General features: G+C 44.3%; 2 protein-coding genes across 4 annotated transcripts; both read right to left on the bottom strand.

Annotated features, from left to right (window-relative positions):
- Positions 1-589: 589 nt before the first annotated feature.
- Positions 590-9,391, bottom strand: LOC310801929 (B-cadherin). 3 transcript variants are annotated; one of them, XM_083666134.1, is made up of 15 exons: positions 9,173-9,391; positions 7,138-7,221; positions 6,770-6,919; positions 6,515-6,670; positions 6,252-6,393; positions 5,624-5,796; positions 5,198-5,326; positions 4,841-5,026; positions 4,245-4,489; positions 3,950-4,095; positions 3,251-3,475; positions 2,788-3,012; positions 2,533-2,663; positions 2,276-2,419; positions 590-2,151 (listed from the first exon to the last, which is right to left on the bottom strand). In XM_083666134.1, exons 1-15 carry the CDS (start codon positions 9,215-9,217, stop codon positions 1,900-1,902), a joined length of 2,433 nt encoding a protein of 810 aa, XP_083522260.1. In that variant the 5' UTR covers positions 9,218-9,391; the 3' UTR covers positions 590-1,899. The 3 variants fall into 3 exon arrangements, with proteins under 3 accessions (XP_083522260.1, XP_083522262.1, XP_083522261.1); XM_083666135.1 differs by having other exon boundaries at positions 1,980-2,151; positions 2,293-2,419; XM_083666136.1 differs by lacking the exons at positions 4,841-5,026; positions 5,198-5,326.
- A 1,191-nt stretch (positions 9,392-10,582) lies between these two features.
- On the bottom strand, positions 10,583-15,750 carry pdp2 (putative pyruvate dehydrogenase phosphatase isoenzyme 2). The gene is made up of 9 exons (XM_083666950.1): positions 15,645-15,750; positions 15,194-15,321; positions 14,694-14,915; positions 14,275-14,394; positions 13,825-14,111; positions 13,505-13,610; positions 12,312-12,548; positions 11,886-12,185; positions 10,583-11,407 (listed from the first exon to the last, which is right to left on the bottom strand). Exons 2-9 carry the CDS (start codon positions 15,263-15,265, stop codon positions 11,132-11,134), a joined length of 1,620 nt encoding a protein of 539 aa, XP_083523076.1. The 5' UTR covers positions 15,266-15,321; positions 15,645-15,750; the 3' UTR covers positions 10,583-11,131.
- Positions 15,751-16,183: the final 433 nt, after the last annotated feature.

Genomic DNA, 16,183 nt, shown 5'->3' with positions numbered 1-16,183 from the left:
GCAGTAAAATAAACAATGATAACATTTACTAGAACTACAGTTGCACATGCACAGTTTTGGGGAAGATACTCAGAAAATGTATTTAACTAAATGACCAATTACAATACAGGGGGAGACGTTGAACTACACTAAAACTACCCTTAAGAGACATTTACATTGTCAAATTGAAAATGAGAGATGACCAGTTTTAAAGGCTTAATGACTTAAGCCTTAAAGGCTTTGAAAGCACTGAAAGAGAAAAAACTGGTGAGTTGGCAGTGGGGAGACTGGCGGCAGTGAGGATAAAGGTAAGTACATTTGAAGTTGAAGGGCTGGAATATTAGTTAAATTCCTATCTTTTTTTGTAGTGACAGTAGCTTACTACACCACTACATGGCAAAAGAAAAGTTAGCAACTACTGAAAACACTAGGATTTTAATTTAGTTTAACTACCACCAAGCTACTACAAAATGCAGTTAAATTCATAGTTTAACCACATGTAGTTGAACTACCCCCCCAACAATAATAATACATTCAAAGAGCATTATTCAATTTGTTATACACATGTATGACTGCATTAAATGTCCGTCAGTTGAAAAATAATCATATAGACATGCATAATGATATATTATAAGATATTGGGAACACTTTAGATTAAGGTGATGATTCCACACTCTACATGTCAGCACCTACAGCCAGTGAGATCACTGAGACTCTTAACAAGGGGTTACAGTCAGTAACAGAATGGGTGACTAACAATAAACTTGTATCAAATACATCTAAAACCAAGAGCATTGCATTTGGTTCAACTCATTTTCTCAGAGCGAAGCCTCATCTGAATTAAAGGGTCCATAAAGGGTGTGACCATTGAGCAGGTTAATGAAACTACTGTAAACTCCTTTGAGTAACAATAATCAACTATCATGGTCAAATTATATTAATACAATTGTTGTGAATATGGGGAGAAGTTTGTCTGTGATAAAAAAAGGATGTACGTATGTAAATATATATGATTGTGATATGTTGTTCGATGTCACTTTTGCTACCCTTAATATAATGTATCATGGGACTTTGATATTTACAAACATTTCCTGCAGTACAGATAATGTACAATACAATACATGACAACATGAATAGAGTAGTCTATGGTATGAATACCACAAACATTGTGGTATAATGTACTAAATAAATTGCAGCCAACACCTAACATATTGTTTATGTGGCACTTAGGACATTTTTATAATAAAGGTACGTACAGTAAATCTAACATGAAAATGCAGTACATCCCAGAAACAAATGGGACAGGAATGTTGAGTCAGACATAACAGAAGAGACAGCACAGCCTTGATGAGCTGACTGAATCACAGTTAGAGGACACACAGTGATCTCTTCTTATTTGGAAAGTCACGGCCACTCAGTACACTCAACGATCCCCATGTCAGAGGATTCACACTGGCTATATGGATCAATAACAATATCATGCAGTGGCATATAGTATATTATAGTATAGTATTATATTATATTATAGTATATTATAGTATTGTTTTATTGTTCTATTTTGTAAATTTGTAAATGTGTTATTGCTATTTTGTTAATATTTTGCTAATATTTACATTTATTGTCAATATTTGCTATTGTTTTTTATGTTCCATGCACCAACCTCACCAAGTCAATTTCCTGTATGTGAAAACATTACATGGCCAAATACAAGAATTCTGATTCTGATTCTGATTCTGATTCTGATATCAAACAAAATGTACAAAGAGAAATAGATCGATGGAGAGAGAGAGACCAAGAGAAACATGGGACATGAAACACTCCAGCTAACCTGTAATTCATCAAGTGTTTTTGCCTTCCAAAAATCATCTCATCTGCTTCTTTTAGAGGAGTAACTGCAGTAACAGGTCAGGTCAGATCAGGTCAGACCCACTCTGTTTTCCCTGGCAGTGTGTCTGTGTCCGTGTCTTCCTCCTCCCTCCCAATGTACATGTCTGCCAGCCTGCTGAAGCGAGGTCCCCAGTGGGCCAGCCTCTGGTAGTCAGGGTCCTCCTCTGAGCTGGAGGAGTTGATAGAGCTGAGAGAGCCCTCCCATGAGCCACCTCCCTCGTAGTCAAACACCAGGAGACAGTCGTAGGGCGGGGCTGTGGTGTCAGTGTCTGCAGCATGCAGGTTCTGGGAGGAAGACAGAGGATGTAATACCATGAATAAACACACTCTTAATCGTCTATACAGTACATAGACACACACACATACACACACACACACACATACACACACACACACACACACGTCATACATCTTCTATGAAGTCACCAATGGTCTCGTTCTGCTGTGGCCGCGGGCGATACCGGGGCGGGGGCTCGGTCATAGGGGCCACGTCTGTACAGAAGACCTCCGGCCGGTCATCCAGCCCTCTGTGGAGCTGGCCCAGGTCATACTCCTGACAGGACAGATGACAGCCAGGTGAACTTAACAACACTGAAATAGATGCACCTTACAGTCCCACCCCTCCCCTCCTCCCTCCTCCCCTCCTCCCCTCCTCCGTCCTCTCACCCGGTCCTCTTCTCCTCCCCCCATCTCATCGTAGTGGTAGATGTTGTCTCTGGCTTCGTCCTCCTGTAGCCAAGCGTCCTTCTTCACAGATCTCCTCTTCCTCAGGAACAGCAGCAGCAGGAGGAGCAGCACTGAAAGGGACAGACGAAAAAATTACGTCAAAGACATCAAAAACCGGGCAGCAACAGGCAAAAAAAAAAGAAAAACAACCCAACTGAAAACCACAGAAAGAGCAGAGCGTCGCATTCAACGTACAAAGCATTCCGAAGGCGGCTCCCAGGACTCCGACGGAGAGGGTGGAGACGTCGGTCCGGGCTTTCGGGGATGGGAGGAAGCAAGCAGACACGGCACCGCGGCACTGACACACCTCCACCTGTAGGGTGCTGTCCTGATAGAGCATCCCTGCATCGTACACACGCAGCAGCACGTTGTACTCCTGAGGAGACAGCACCCTCCTAGGGGCCAGAGTGGCCACGCCACCTGGGGGGAGGGAGGGGGGGATATTTGGGTTCACTGTATTTTTGTAGTTCAGGTTGACTTGATTTCACTTGAGTCCACTGACATGGCATGATTGTTACAATGTATGTACTGCTGTCTTGTGGTTTCACTGTTACGCGTCACTGGTTTGGTGTAGTGTGTGTAGTGTCCTTACTGGTTTGGTGTTGTGTGTGTAGTGTTCTTGCTGGTTTTGTGTCGTGTGTGTATGTAGTGTGCTTACTAGTGGAGTTGTTGGCGATGGTCCAGTTGGTTCTGTGTTGTCCCTGCAGCTCCACGGTAAATGGACCTGCGTTCCCGGGCCCGTCCAGGTCTGTGATATCCAGAAGGGCGGGGGAGGGGTCCTCTCTACACAGGCTGATATGCCTCTGGCTGATGAGAGGAGGGTTGTCGTTCACATCCACCAGCTCCACCACCAGAGTCCCTGTGCCTGTGGCCGGGACGGTGTCTGTGACAGACAGAACCAGAACCACAACACAACACAACACACCCACCATATCACATCAGACCACACTCTATGATACAGCACTGTAGGTCAGAGTTGAACTCATTGAGTGCCAAGGGGTGAACAAAGTCCCAAACTGTCAACATTCTAGAGTGCCAAGGGTGACTTTATTCACCAAAAATGCATGAATGATGATGTTTCATTTTGTAGCCAATCAAAGTATTGTTGCCAGGTAGATACCACATGAAACACTTGGCATTCTATGTGGTGAGTGTTCCGGAATTCTTTGTCAGTTAGGGAGTTAAAAGGTTCACGGTGGAGTACCGCAGGGGTACCACCATGGAGGTACAGGGTCGTGTAATACATTTAAACAACTTTCATCTCCCAACAAGATACAGACTCGATGGATCTGGTCCTGGTATTGCATGACTTGGAAGGTGAATGTTACGAATTCAAATGTAAAGAAATGTCAAGTACCGTTGTCATAGGCCGAGATGGTCACTGTGTATTTGCCGTCTCTGACGAAGGATTTGGATTCTCTATCCATGCGGTTCTTGATTTTGACCAATCCAGTGTCTTTATTGATACTCAACCACTTGGCAGAGTCATTGACCAACTGATATCTGAAATACATAGATGGATAATACATCTGAATGGAAGTGTGTGTCTGTGAGTGTGTGTGTGTGTGTGTGTGTGTGTGTGTGTGTGTGTGTGTGTGTGTGTGTGTGTGTGTGTGTGTGTGTGTGTGTGTGTGTGTGTCCAAGTCCATTACCTCACACTCTGTTTCCTAGCTGTGTCTGGATCGATGGCTCTGTAGTCGGCCACAATGCTCCCCACAGGGGCGTCCTCTGACTTCTTCACGTGTTTCTCTACTGGGTTGAAGACCGGGGCCTCGTTCCTGTCCTCCACGGTCACTGTGACTGTGGCCGTAGAGGTGGACACAGGCCCAGAGAACACCACCTCGTTCTCCACCACCACCAGCAGAGTGAAGAGAGAACAGCTCTCATAGTCCAGCTCCTGAGAGAGTGAGAGAGAGAGAACAAGAAAGAAGAATGAATAAATAACATCAATAACAACAACTGTCAATAACATCAGATCTAATGAGCAATATTCATCCTTCAATAACCATTTTGAGTAGGGATTAGGGGTAAGGTACGAGGGAAGGCACGAGAGAGAGAGGGAGAGAGAGAGAGAGGGAGGGAGAGAGAGAGGGAGGGAGAGAGAGAGAGAGAGAGAGAGAGAGAGAGAAATAAAGAGAGAGCGAGAGAGAGAGAGAGAGAAAGAGAGAGAGAATTGCTAAAACTGTCAATAACCATTTTGAGTAGGGGTTAGGGGTGAGGTACGAGGGAAGGCATATTTCGTGTGTACCTTGACTGTGGTGAGGACTCCCTCCATCTTACTGGGGCCAGCGCTCACGTTGAAGTGACCCCCCTTGTTGCCCTCGATGATGGAGTATCTGGTGGTAGCCATGGGAGACCCAGGCTCATCCAGGTCAGTGACCTTTAACCTCGCCACCTCTACGCCCAACTCATTCTCTCGGACAGAGACAGAGTACTGTGGGACAGAGGGTTAAAGCTTTGGTTTGGTTTTCCATCATTTCACCATCACTTATCCTACTACTATATAGTGAATTTAGGTTATTCATGTATGAAATGTATGAACATCAAATTATATTGGATGGATTCACAGTTGCCAGAGGTCATCTATCACACTGAATTAACTCACGGTTGTCATGGTAAACTGAGGGGCGTTGTCGTTGCTATCGGTTACGGTGATGATGGAGGTGCAGGAGGCTGTAAGACCCCTCCCCTCCATATCAGCAGCCTCAATGACCAGTCTGTACTCTGGATGGGTCTGTGTTCGAGACAAGTCAGACATGTTTACGTTGATGCAAAGTCAACTTTTAGAGTGAGAGAAGAAGATGATGTTAGAAGAGAGGAGAGGAGAGGAGAGGAGAGGAGAGGAGAGGAGAGGAGAGGAGAGGAGAGGAGAGGAGAGGAAGCCCTGAGACTGAGAGAGGAGGATTGGGGGCAGAGAGGGAGAGGAAGAGAAAGGGAGAGGAAGAGAAAGTAAGAGGGCGAAAGGACAGAAGAAGAGAAGGGGAGAAGGATGTGAGGGAAATGTGAGGAGCATGGCCTACGTGTACTGTACCTCCCTGTCCAGTCCACCTGACACCACACTGATGACCCCGCTCACTGGGTTGATGGCAAACATGTCCGCCCTGGGCCACTCTGGGGCTTGACTCCGTATCCGATACCTCACAATCCCGTTGTCTGTCTCAGGATCATCCCGATCTACTGCCTTGATACGCATGAAGGAATGATCTGAGGGGAAAATAAGGGGGTTGCATCTGTAAAGGAATTGAAACTCATTGATAGTTTCATTATTTCCCATCATGTCAGTGTTTCAGTACAAATGCCTGTATTTCTGATTTCCAATCCATTGTCCCTATTGTGGATTTGAGATGACAATTTTGTTACCCTTCCTCCAAGACTTTGATTGCTGCTTTTGTAATATGGTTGTATTTTTTTGTGTTTTTTTAAGCACTTTGAGATTATTGTTGTATAATGAAAAGCGCTTTATAAATCCAATACATTATTATTATTATTATTATTATTATTATTATTATTATTATTATTATCATTATTATTATTGTTATTATTATTATTATTATTATTATTATTATAAGCAGAATCTCCATGTCTCAAAGCTTCAATATGGCCAGAATGGCACATAGTGAGTTGGGGGGGTTACATTTCTCTTAGCCTAGTTCTCTCACCTATGGATGCACTCTCATTGACTCTGCCATGGAAGGGATTGTGGGTGAATTCAGGTTTGTTGTCGTTCTGGTCGATGACTCTGATGATGATCTCCATAGGCTCCTCTGCCTTAGTACCAACTGTCAGCGCATGGGCCATGAGCTGGAACAGAGAGCAACATACTAACACATAATCTAACTAAAGACATCCTATATCATTACTGAAACAACAAGGGATTTCATTTAAGGAGGAATACTCTATGATCTAAAGTAGACTTGCTCACCTTGTATTCATCTTTTGCCTCTCTATCCAGAGGCTTGGTAACAAACATCATCCCTGAGCGTTTGTCGACTGTGAACAACCCCTCAGGAGGCTGGTCAGCTCCTGGCCCTGTGATTTTGTATGTGATTGCTATTTTGTTGTCATTGCTCGACTTGATCTAAAGCACATCAACACAAAAGATAAAGACAGACCATGAAGTGGTGTGTATTTGTGTTGGTAATTGTTACTCTCCATTCTCAGTATATGCTGTAAGTACCTGAACTATGACTTTTGGATAGGGACCCCTATCGTTTTCTGGGAAGCTGATAGCTGGAATGACCCAATCCCTCTTTCTCCTACTCAGGCCTTTGGGAAACCATGGGAACTCCATGATGGGAATGTTCTCTCTATCCAGGCTGGATTGACCCTATTTGGAAGAGTTCCACGTCAACATTGAGACAGATGAACAAATAACTTCAGAGAAACTGTCTTCTCACAAAAAAAGGCTTTAAAGTGATATGACGTTTTGAAAAACACTGTTTATGTTTACAGTGACATGGCATGCATATGATATGTTCTTAAGCCTCCTGTAGAGAGGACAGATGTTTGGTAAGACAAAAGTAAATCTGAGTCATAGAGCTGTACCTCTGAATGAGTGAGATTCCTGCTCCTCGTGTTTTTCTCCAGGCAACATGGTGGAATCTCAGTCAACACGTAGGCAAGCCAACACTTTCATGAACAGAAAATGTGACCAATTAGATAACAGCCTTTACATTACCTCATTGGTCTATATCATCACAGATTCTGCAGCCTATATAGACTTGATGTGTTCACCAGGTGTTTCAGTTTTTCTCAATTGATTGAGCACATTTCTTGAAACAATATTCAACTTTTCAAAACAGTTAACCCTTCCCCTAAAGAGTTAACACGTTTGCCAAAACACCACATTGCTTTTGCAAAATGCACTATATTTCTCAAAACATGGAATAATTATCACAAAAGAAAATCAGTGCATCAAAACAGTATCCTGGCCTCCATGTTGGCACTGTAATCTAATGAAACGTTCAATCCACCATTAATTTCATAATGACACACTAAATAGTATCTATAACCATCAGTATGCATTGCAGGTTGGACAACTTTAATACAAACTTTTTTATGAATTTCAAGTTTAAAAAAAAACGTTTACTATATAGTTTATGGCAATACTGCACCTGTTGCAGAAAATATGATTTCTTACAAATATAAATCAAATTCATCTTATATATTCAAAATCAAGCAGGTAGTTAAAACAACAAAAATGGTATTACTGTAGAACACAAAAAGTGCCAATAAAAACATTTACAGTGATTGTGGTGGAATTCTAAGTTAAAATACTTTGAAATAAAATGCCAAAGACTAGAGTTGATGGTTTATTCAGAGACTTTCATTACAAATAACAAAAGCTGAGGTGGTTCGCAAAGCATCTCCCGTTTTTCTTTCAGTACATCATGTTTATACAATTCAAATTTAAGTTCCATCCCTCATATGCAAATAATTTACACTTCCTGGCTGTTCACCCGGTTCCTATACCTCGTCACGCCTTGGTTTCACGGCTTGGTTTCACGGCTTGGTTTCCCCTCCCATTTCTAAAGATAGTTCTCGGGTTGCTACAATATTGGTGGTGAGCTCATCGTAATTATCAAGAAGAATATTACATCATCCTTGGTGCTGATTAGTACTGTTCCTGTTAAGATATTTCTAGCGCTTGGTACCCCTGGATCTGCTCCTTTCATGTACCGACTTCTAGGCACTTCCTGTAATCACTCCCTCCATAAATCATTACTCCCTCTATCCCTTAACCTGTTTTCTCATGGAATATTTATAATTGTTTTTCATAACTCACTTTTGGCCTCTTTGTCCTGTCTTATATGGAATGTTTATAATTGGTTAATATTACATCACGCCCTGTACTCCTTATTACTGTTTCCTGTTTTTATGCTCTGGGTATCTACTTCCTCTAGGCTCTGATCCTTTCATGCACCAACTTCTAAGTACCTCTTGATATCATTCCCTTCATAAATCAACATCTGGTTATCTCTTGATTTTTCTCCCTCTCTACATCAACCTGTTTTCTTATGGAACATTTATAATTGGTTTTCATAACTCACTTTTGGCCTCTTTGTCCTGTTCTACGTGGAATGTTCTCTCTTTATTTGCTATAGAAATTTACCATATAATCGATTCTTTCCTGTCTGCTAGACCACATGTTATGTTACTGATTACCTATTTCAGTTGTGATTACACAACTGATTGGTAGTTGAACTGTTTCGCGAGAGTTACAATGTATAAAGAAGAGATTCACAATAATGGGAGAAATAGCTACAGTATATGGTGTCAGGAAATAATTCAGTTTTGTTTGTCAACACTTACAATTGATTTGTGTGTCTAGTTGTGTTAGCTGTTTTGCAAAAATGTGTTTAACATTTGCATTTTATGTGAAAGCTATGAGAAATGACTAACTGTTAAGCTGGAAATGTTACTATTGTGCTCATGTATGTTATTGCTGTGGGCATGTGAACTTCAGTTTCATACAAATGGTGTAAGCAGTCAAAATGGTATACAGCAATTCAGATATGAAGCATCATTTAGTTTACATGGACCACCATAAAACTCTGACAGGCACCTAACCAACACTCACCTGGCACAGAAGGAAGGTGAGCCCCACACCCCTGGTCCTCCACATCAGTCCCTCTAGAGACCAGACAAACTGACCAGATGACCACAGAAACCTCACTCCTTTACCTCCCAGGCTCAAGGCTCTCACTATCCCAAGACAGATGCAATGCTGAATGGTTAAACGCTGTAGTTCCTCAACCGTTTCTGTAACATGAAGAAGCTGTGCTAGCTGGTGGTTCCTCTCTCCTCGTCCCTACGTTGTCAGTTGGATAACAGCAGCGTACAGAAGCTGGTGGTAAACAAAGGGAAAGGTGACCTCAGTTACTGACAGCCCGGCAGGTGTGTGTTTAATACGCAGGTGTGTTGTGACTGTCATCATCTCACACACTCGCCTCCCTCTCTGAAGCCAGTGTGACAGGAAACCTGAGATGGACTAGAAACAACGATTACAAACAAACAGAACAAACAAGGAGCCTAGAACTACACATTCACACAGAAACAGGTTCTTTGTAGGATAGACCTAGGACTTTCAGTCTGTGATCTAAAAAAAAAAATCTTTGTCAGCTCTTCCTGTTGCTTAGCTTCATCTATCACTTTTGAACTTTCTTCACACCCTTCATGGACACCAGCATACATTTGTTTACAAAACACTGCAGGACTGGTTCCGACAGTATGCCTGAACTGGGACAACCTGCAGCACTCTGTCAGCATTACCTGTGTGTCTGGGGTTATCATAATTCTTAACGCAAGTTAGCTTTGTTGTTTGCCATGAAGACAGGTGAGTTGGCATTATGAAGGAAATTATGTAAACAACACACATAAGGGAAACAATGATTCAACCACAGAGGGAGAACCAACTGTATTTGATTGACACAGAACAGAAGACGATACGTGACCTAAAGAATTAACAGAACATTACACTTTAGTGAGTTAAAAGTGTGCAGTCACCTACGGTTGAGTGTTTATTGTACTGAAGAGTTATTGTTGGTACTCTCACTCATTGGCTAACTTTAGGAGAACAGATAAGGAATCACGTGTGGGAGAAGGACATACAAGTCATTTCATTCAAACACACAACTGGTGATGAGGGGACAAAACATAACACTGAGTTGCATGGTGTTTAATCGCATTTCAATTTGGTCAATTCAAAGGGTGAGCATTTAAAGTTCAATTCATGAAGTGAAAAATCATCAAAGACTATATGGCTGAGTGATTTCACATTCACACAATGCATTTAAATTCATCTTCTGAAACTGACCAGAATAAAACTGCCCACAATTTGCAGATGAAAAAGACATTCAGTTTACAAAGAAAGCGATATAACACAAAGATTGTCCAAAGCTAATTTCTCAAACGTCCAACGCATATGTTGTGTAAAACCCTCCATCCTGCAGAAAAACGTCTGGGACTAAGAGCCTCCCTAGACAGTACATACGTTATACAAAAGACTTCAAGTTTATTAAATAAAATAGAAAGCTTTGCATACGAGATAGGCCAACACAGTGACCAGTGTGTCAAATTACAGATGGGATAGCAGTCCACACAATAGAACAATATACATGTTCTGTTTCAGCAGCTTCAGACTAGTGCATACTTGCTACCATCTCATGACATGATGAAAAGAGAGGTACTGTATCAAGATAAAATCCCCAGCCTACCTATTGACAGCGAATAGAAAGGAGTAATGTGACTTCATTACAAAAACATTGATTTATTACATCAATGGCAAAGTAACAACCTGTGGTATCCAGGCAAGTGAAACACAAGGATCTCTGAATGTTTTACTTTCAGGACAATGACCCAGTAGAGTAGAACCACACCGGTAAACAGAATATGACAAAAGCGCATTCTACAACGGAAAATGACATGATTCTAAGACAGAGAGGGGGGGGGGGGGGGGAGGTGTCTGGCATTAGCTGTGGTGATTTCTGATCGGGTCAATATGTGCCTGTGTGTGTCTGTCTAGCCATCGGTCTCTCTGCTAGCTGTGGTGAGGTTTCACAAGGTCAGAGTTCAGGTACACCACGGTGGCTGTGATATCGTCTCTGTACATGCGTGCCAGGTCCTCCGGCAGCGACAACATGGAGGCCAGTCTCTCCTGGCACAGCTCTCCGTACTCCCCGGTGCCCAGGGCGTGTCTGATGAGGTGCGTGGCGGCGTTGGGGTCCAGGGTAGGCGTGGCGCGGGCGCGGCGCCTCAGCAGGAGCTCCTGCATCTGGCCCAGGTTCAGCTGCCTCTCAGCGGGAGAGACCGGAGCCTGGAGGAGAGGAGAGGAGAGGAGAGGAGAGGAGAGGAGAGGAGAGGAGAGGCAACAGAGAGGAAAGACCAGCGAAAGGAGAGGAGAGAGAGTTAAAGTAGATAAGAACCGACTCGCTGGCTCTCACTGGGACACCATCTACGTTTACATTGATGGCATTTAGCAGACGCCTTTATCCAAAGCGACTTACAACAAATACATTTGTTTCAGTAAGTGAATCATCGATCCATTAGTCATCATAAGATAAAGTAATCAATGCTCAGACCAGGGGCCACTGGCAGTCACAATGCTAGATTGCTTTTTTTTCTTCTTTTTTTTTATTAACAGGAGAGAAACTTGTACAAGGGGGTAGTGGGGGTGAAGAGGTCTTTAGGAGGGAGCTAACTACAGTGCATCGTAAAACACTTGATATGTACATGTAAATGTGTCAAGTACTTCATAATGTATTACACACTGCTCCTAACTCCAAAACAATTACCTGTAAGTGAATCCCGCTTAGATGTTCGCCAACAAGTCGTACTGCTTCCTCACTCCCCAATTCATCCCACAGCCCATCAGAGCCCAGGATCAGAAAACGGTCCTGCGGGCGCAGCTTGTGATAGGTCAATTCGGGTGCCACGTCCAGGTAGGGCGGGCTCAGGTAATTGGGCGGGGTGTACTGGTACAGGTTGAGAGAGTCCAGGTCCACGCCAGACTCCAGGCTTTCTAGAACGTTCTGCTGCAGCTCGCGACTCCACTTAAACCTCACGTCACCAAACGCACGCAGAGGCATCAGTACCTGAGATGAGACCGAAAGAAAAAGACTCGACGGTGAGGTGAATGTCACTCTCCTTCAGGAAGAGAGTATCTGCCGTATATATAGAGGAGCATTCCGAGCGACAATGGAAGCGAATGGAACTCTCACCCCCAGAAGTCTGTCGTCTGTGACCACCGTGTCTCTCTCTGAGAGGGGGTGTTGGGCTCTAATGCGCTCCATCTCAGCCTGGTTCTGGAAGTTGTGGTCCCAGGACAGGGGCAAGGCGCTCCACGAGCCGTCCTCCTCCTGCACCCCCAGTACCGCCCGGCAGTCCCCTGCATTGGCCACGTGGATGCCCTCCGTACCCACATGGGCCACACAGGCCGTGCTGCCGGCAAACGCCACCTTGGTGGAAGGATGTCGCGGCGTTGATTAGGTATCCCACAAAATACTGGACACAAAAAGACACACAGAGACGCGGAATGTCTAAAAAAACAACCCGTTATAGCTACCCCTTGGCAAACTGCCCATACAATGGCCGGCATTCTAAAGTTGGCAGTAGTTTTTTTTTAAGACTGCTCAAAAAAAGCAAACTGTCAAGGCACAGCACTCAAACATTGCCCCACAAAAAAGGGGAAAAAAAAATGTTTTCCATCGTTACGTTGCTCAGGGTAGGGTTAATTCCTGAAAAAATATCCAGGAATCTACACGTTCAGCTAGATCTCAGCGATTAGTCACTCCCCTGTATTGTTCGCAGTAGCGTGTGAACTAGCACACGGTGCTACCTCTGACCAGCATACCCACGTTTGTTTAAGACACTTAGCAGACTAACAGGCTACGCAAACATTTTACACCGTAGCTGTAGCGCAGGAGTGTATAGGCTACACAATCATATCAGACAAATTTGTACGTGCCGCCTCCTCGGCTACAATCAAAATGTTGCAATAAATTCTGCCTCATTACAGCGATATTCTCTGAGCTGATATCCTCGTTGATATGTTTCAGTATTTCACCGGGCCGCATCGATACAGTTTCTCAATATTGGCGGAATGTTTCCCTGGTCCCTGGCCAAGAGCGAATGCACACAGGCAAAAATGAGCTTCATGGGCAAACGAATGCACACGGAAATCACTGAAGGCAGCAAAGTGCAGGTCTAGGCTACATCGTTAAAGTGGGCTGAGGTTATGACTTCAAAATATGGGTATAGACGCTGTCAATTTCCCAGCCAAGGTGCAGGAGCTCAGCTCTAATTTGGTCTGATCTGCCTCCCACCCAACACCGATGGGCATTGTAGGGGCCATAAGGAGAAGAGCTGGCCTAAAACGAAGGCTTTGTGACCTTGCAAGGGAACACGAGGCTACCTGTATGGCCGTGCTTCTCATCAGGTCGCTGGAGAGAGGGACCTGAGCCTCCAGGGAGATGTCTGTGTCCAGGCGCCTAAAGGCATAGTCCAGGGCCTCCGGCGGGCTGGGAGGAAGAGGGAAGAGAGAGATGGAGGGATAGAGGGATTTTCAGTGGGGATAGTATACCAGGACAACAGAGGTGGAAGTTAGATTCATCTACAGAATATGCACAGGTATTTCTCATCAAAAACAAATGCCTCGTTCAAAATGTCAAACACAAAGACAAAAGCGGCATGACACACACACACACACACACACAGACACAGACACACACACACCTCATGCCGTCCCCATGTTCCTCGCTGTCCAGTAACTCCTGCCAGCAGACTCTGAGGTGTGCTACGTAGAGGGAAGCCGACTCCCGGTAATTATAGTCGCCATGGTTTTTGTACCACTGTAGGATGGGGAGGACGGGCCTGTCGTGCTCTATACACCTCTCCAGCTGCTCCAGGCTTCGCTGGGACATCATGGCTACAGCCACGTAGTACAGCAGCCGCTCACTGATCGCCTGGGCACACGCCCAGCCCCCGTGGCCGTCAAACACACCAAACAACATGCCCTTCGTCTGAGGGGGAGAGAGAGACAAAACAACACAACCGTGGTCTGAGAGAGATAGAGAGGGAGAGATAAAGAGAGAGAGTCAAGAACAACAGAAAGAGAGAAACCAGGTTGGGTAGAGAGGGGGGAGAGGGGGAAGAGGGATACGAGGGAGGGAGACAGACACGTACCTGTAGGCATGTGGCAGCGCTACGACGGTCCTCGTTGGGGGTGTTAGCCGCTAGCTGGTTACTCTCAAACTTCCTCACAGCACTGAGGCCCCGCCCATCAAACTCTGGCACGCTTACAGCCTGGATTAGAGTTAAACATGCGTCCATTGTAAACAGCGATGGCCACAGTTTTCTAATTTCGCTGCTTTTACTTCTGCTGCTTTTCCATGGCCATTCTACTGGGTCATGCAACAGCTGCCTAGCGTGTACTTTTTTCAAAAGGGAACTCAGCCTACAATGTAAAAAATAACTAAATACACTTAGGTTAAGAGCAAGTAATGTTACTTTCATTTTCTCTCTTCTTTTTGGTGTTATATATCCCCTTCAAGTGTTTACAGTATATAATTATGGCTTTAAGGGATGAGCTGTGTTAGTGATACCTGCTCGTTTGCCCGCAAAATGCTGTTGATCAGGACTCGGTTCAGCTGGAAGTCCAGGTCCTGCCGGGTTGAGAGGAAGCGCCTGGCCCCAGACCCAGACCCAGACCCGCCGCTGCCACAGCGGCCTGGAGCAGAGCCAGAGGAGCCCCAGGAGGAGAGGCCGACATGATGGGCCAGTTGCCATCGAGAGGGCCAGGAGGGGACGGATGAAAACAGGGCATACTGGCTCAAGAGAATAAATAGATCTAGTTAATAGAATTCATTTGTAGTTACGCATGTGCATCCAATAGTCTACTGTAGCTTCAGAATATCCCTCATCTGCACTAGTCTTGATCTGGAAATTCCGACAGGTGAGCAATTCCCAGTTGCCATCCTTTGCCTGTCCCATGTTTTCAGATCCACCATGCATATGGAGGAGACAATCAGCGGACACAAGTTCAGACTATTGAGAAGTGCTTTACATTGCCTGTATCCACAGCGTGTCATGAGTGAGCACCCACCTGAGGGGAGAGAGGGGGGGGGGAGCAGCTTGCGGCTCTGTGTAGAATGCGGACACACACATGGCCAGACATCTCACAGTCAGGGGAGAACCACACACTGCCCCAATCACGCAAACCAAATCACAGTACTGGGGGCAGAGGAAGTCATCATGTTACAGTGTACTCCATTCGTATATTAAAAACAACCACGTCTCTATATGTTGCTGATATACAGCTGTCTTTACGCACATTTGGGTGCTGCTAGTAAATGTCATTACAGGTAGCAAGCAGTCTGCAAATTGCTAAATGCTCGTTTTCGGGGGTTAAGCTAAGTACGTATTTACCAGATAGCTAGCTACAGCGCCATCACTCGCTACTGGGATATCTAGCTTTTAGCTACTTGGCAACTATGTTTTGCAACTAGCTAGCTGGCAAAGACCACGAATTAACTTTGATATTGAAGATAACATACCACTAGGACCAACGAAGCGTGAATCAACGCTCATCTTGCCGTGCTAAGTTCAGCGAAGTCTGCTGTCAGATCTGTGTTCTCGGAGCTACAATAGTGGAACTCCGCCCACCTACTTCCGGTCAATGAAAACGTCTGTATATTAGGATTTCTTTAAAAAAAAACGAGCACGCAAGTTGAACTTTATTTACCATTTTAGGGATCAAGGAACCACAAACAATATGCTAATAATCTTAACAAATATATATATATATAAATCATAACCATATCATATTTGGTATAGTATTCCCCAGAAGGATTTGTAATTGTTCTTATATCCTAATTACCCTGATGAAATAGTATTGCCCCAGAATAATGGTAATGTACAGTCCATTATATGTGTCTTACAAAGTGCAGATAGGGCACTTTGAGGTGTATGGCCGCAGTAAATCGCCAACAACATTTGCTAAGACATCGCTTTCGACTCAAACTCACCTCATATGCCTTTTATATTTTAACTCGCGCTTTTACATTGAAGCCGCGAAAACGGCGAAAAGCGAAAC

This window comes from Argentina silus (assembly GCF_951799395.1).
Source record: "Argentina silus genome assembly, chromosome: 3".
Lineage (NCBI taxonomy): Eukaryota > Metazoa > Chordata > Actinopteri > Argentiniformes > Argentinidae > Argentina > Argentina silus.
This window is presented reverse-complemented; position numbering and strand designations above follow the sequence as displayed.

Bases quoted from the DNA above. Each gene is read 5' to 3' on its own strand.
- LOC310801929 (XM_083666134.1), bottom strand. From the start codon at position 9,217: ATGTGGAGGACCAGGGGTGTGGGGCTCACCTTCCTTCTGTGCCAG. The intron at 6,394-6,514 runs GTGAGCAAGTCT...TCTCTGTTCCAG, and splicing joins AGGCAAAAGATGAATACAAG to CTCATGGCCCATGCGCTGAC. The intron at 4,096-4,244 runs GTAATGGACTTG...TATGTATTTCAG, and splicing joins GCTAGGAAACAGAGTGTGAG to ATATCAGTTGGTCAATGACT.
- pdp2 (XM_083666950.1), bottom strand. From the start codon at position 15,265: ATGTCTGGCCATGTGTGTGTCCGCATTCTACACAGAGCCGCAAGCTGC. The intron at 14,916-15,193 runs GTGGGTGCTCAC...CTCTTGAGCCAG, and splicing joins CCCCCCCTCTCTCCCCTCAG to TATGCCCTGTTTTCATCCGT. The intron at 12,549-13,504 runs GTAGCCTCGTGT...CCTTCCACCAAG, and splicing joins TGAGAAGCACGGCCATACAG to GTGGCGTTTGCCGGCAGCAC.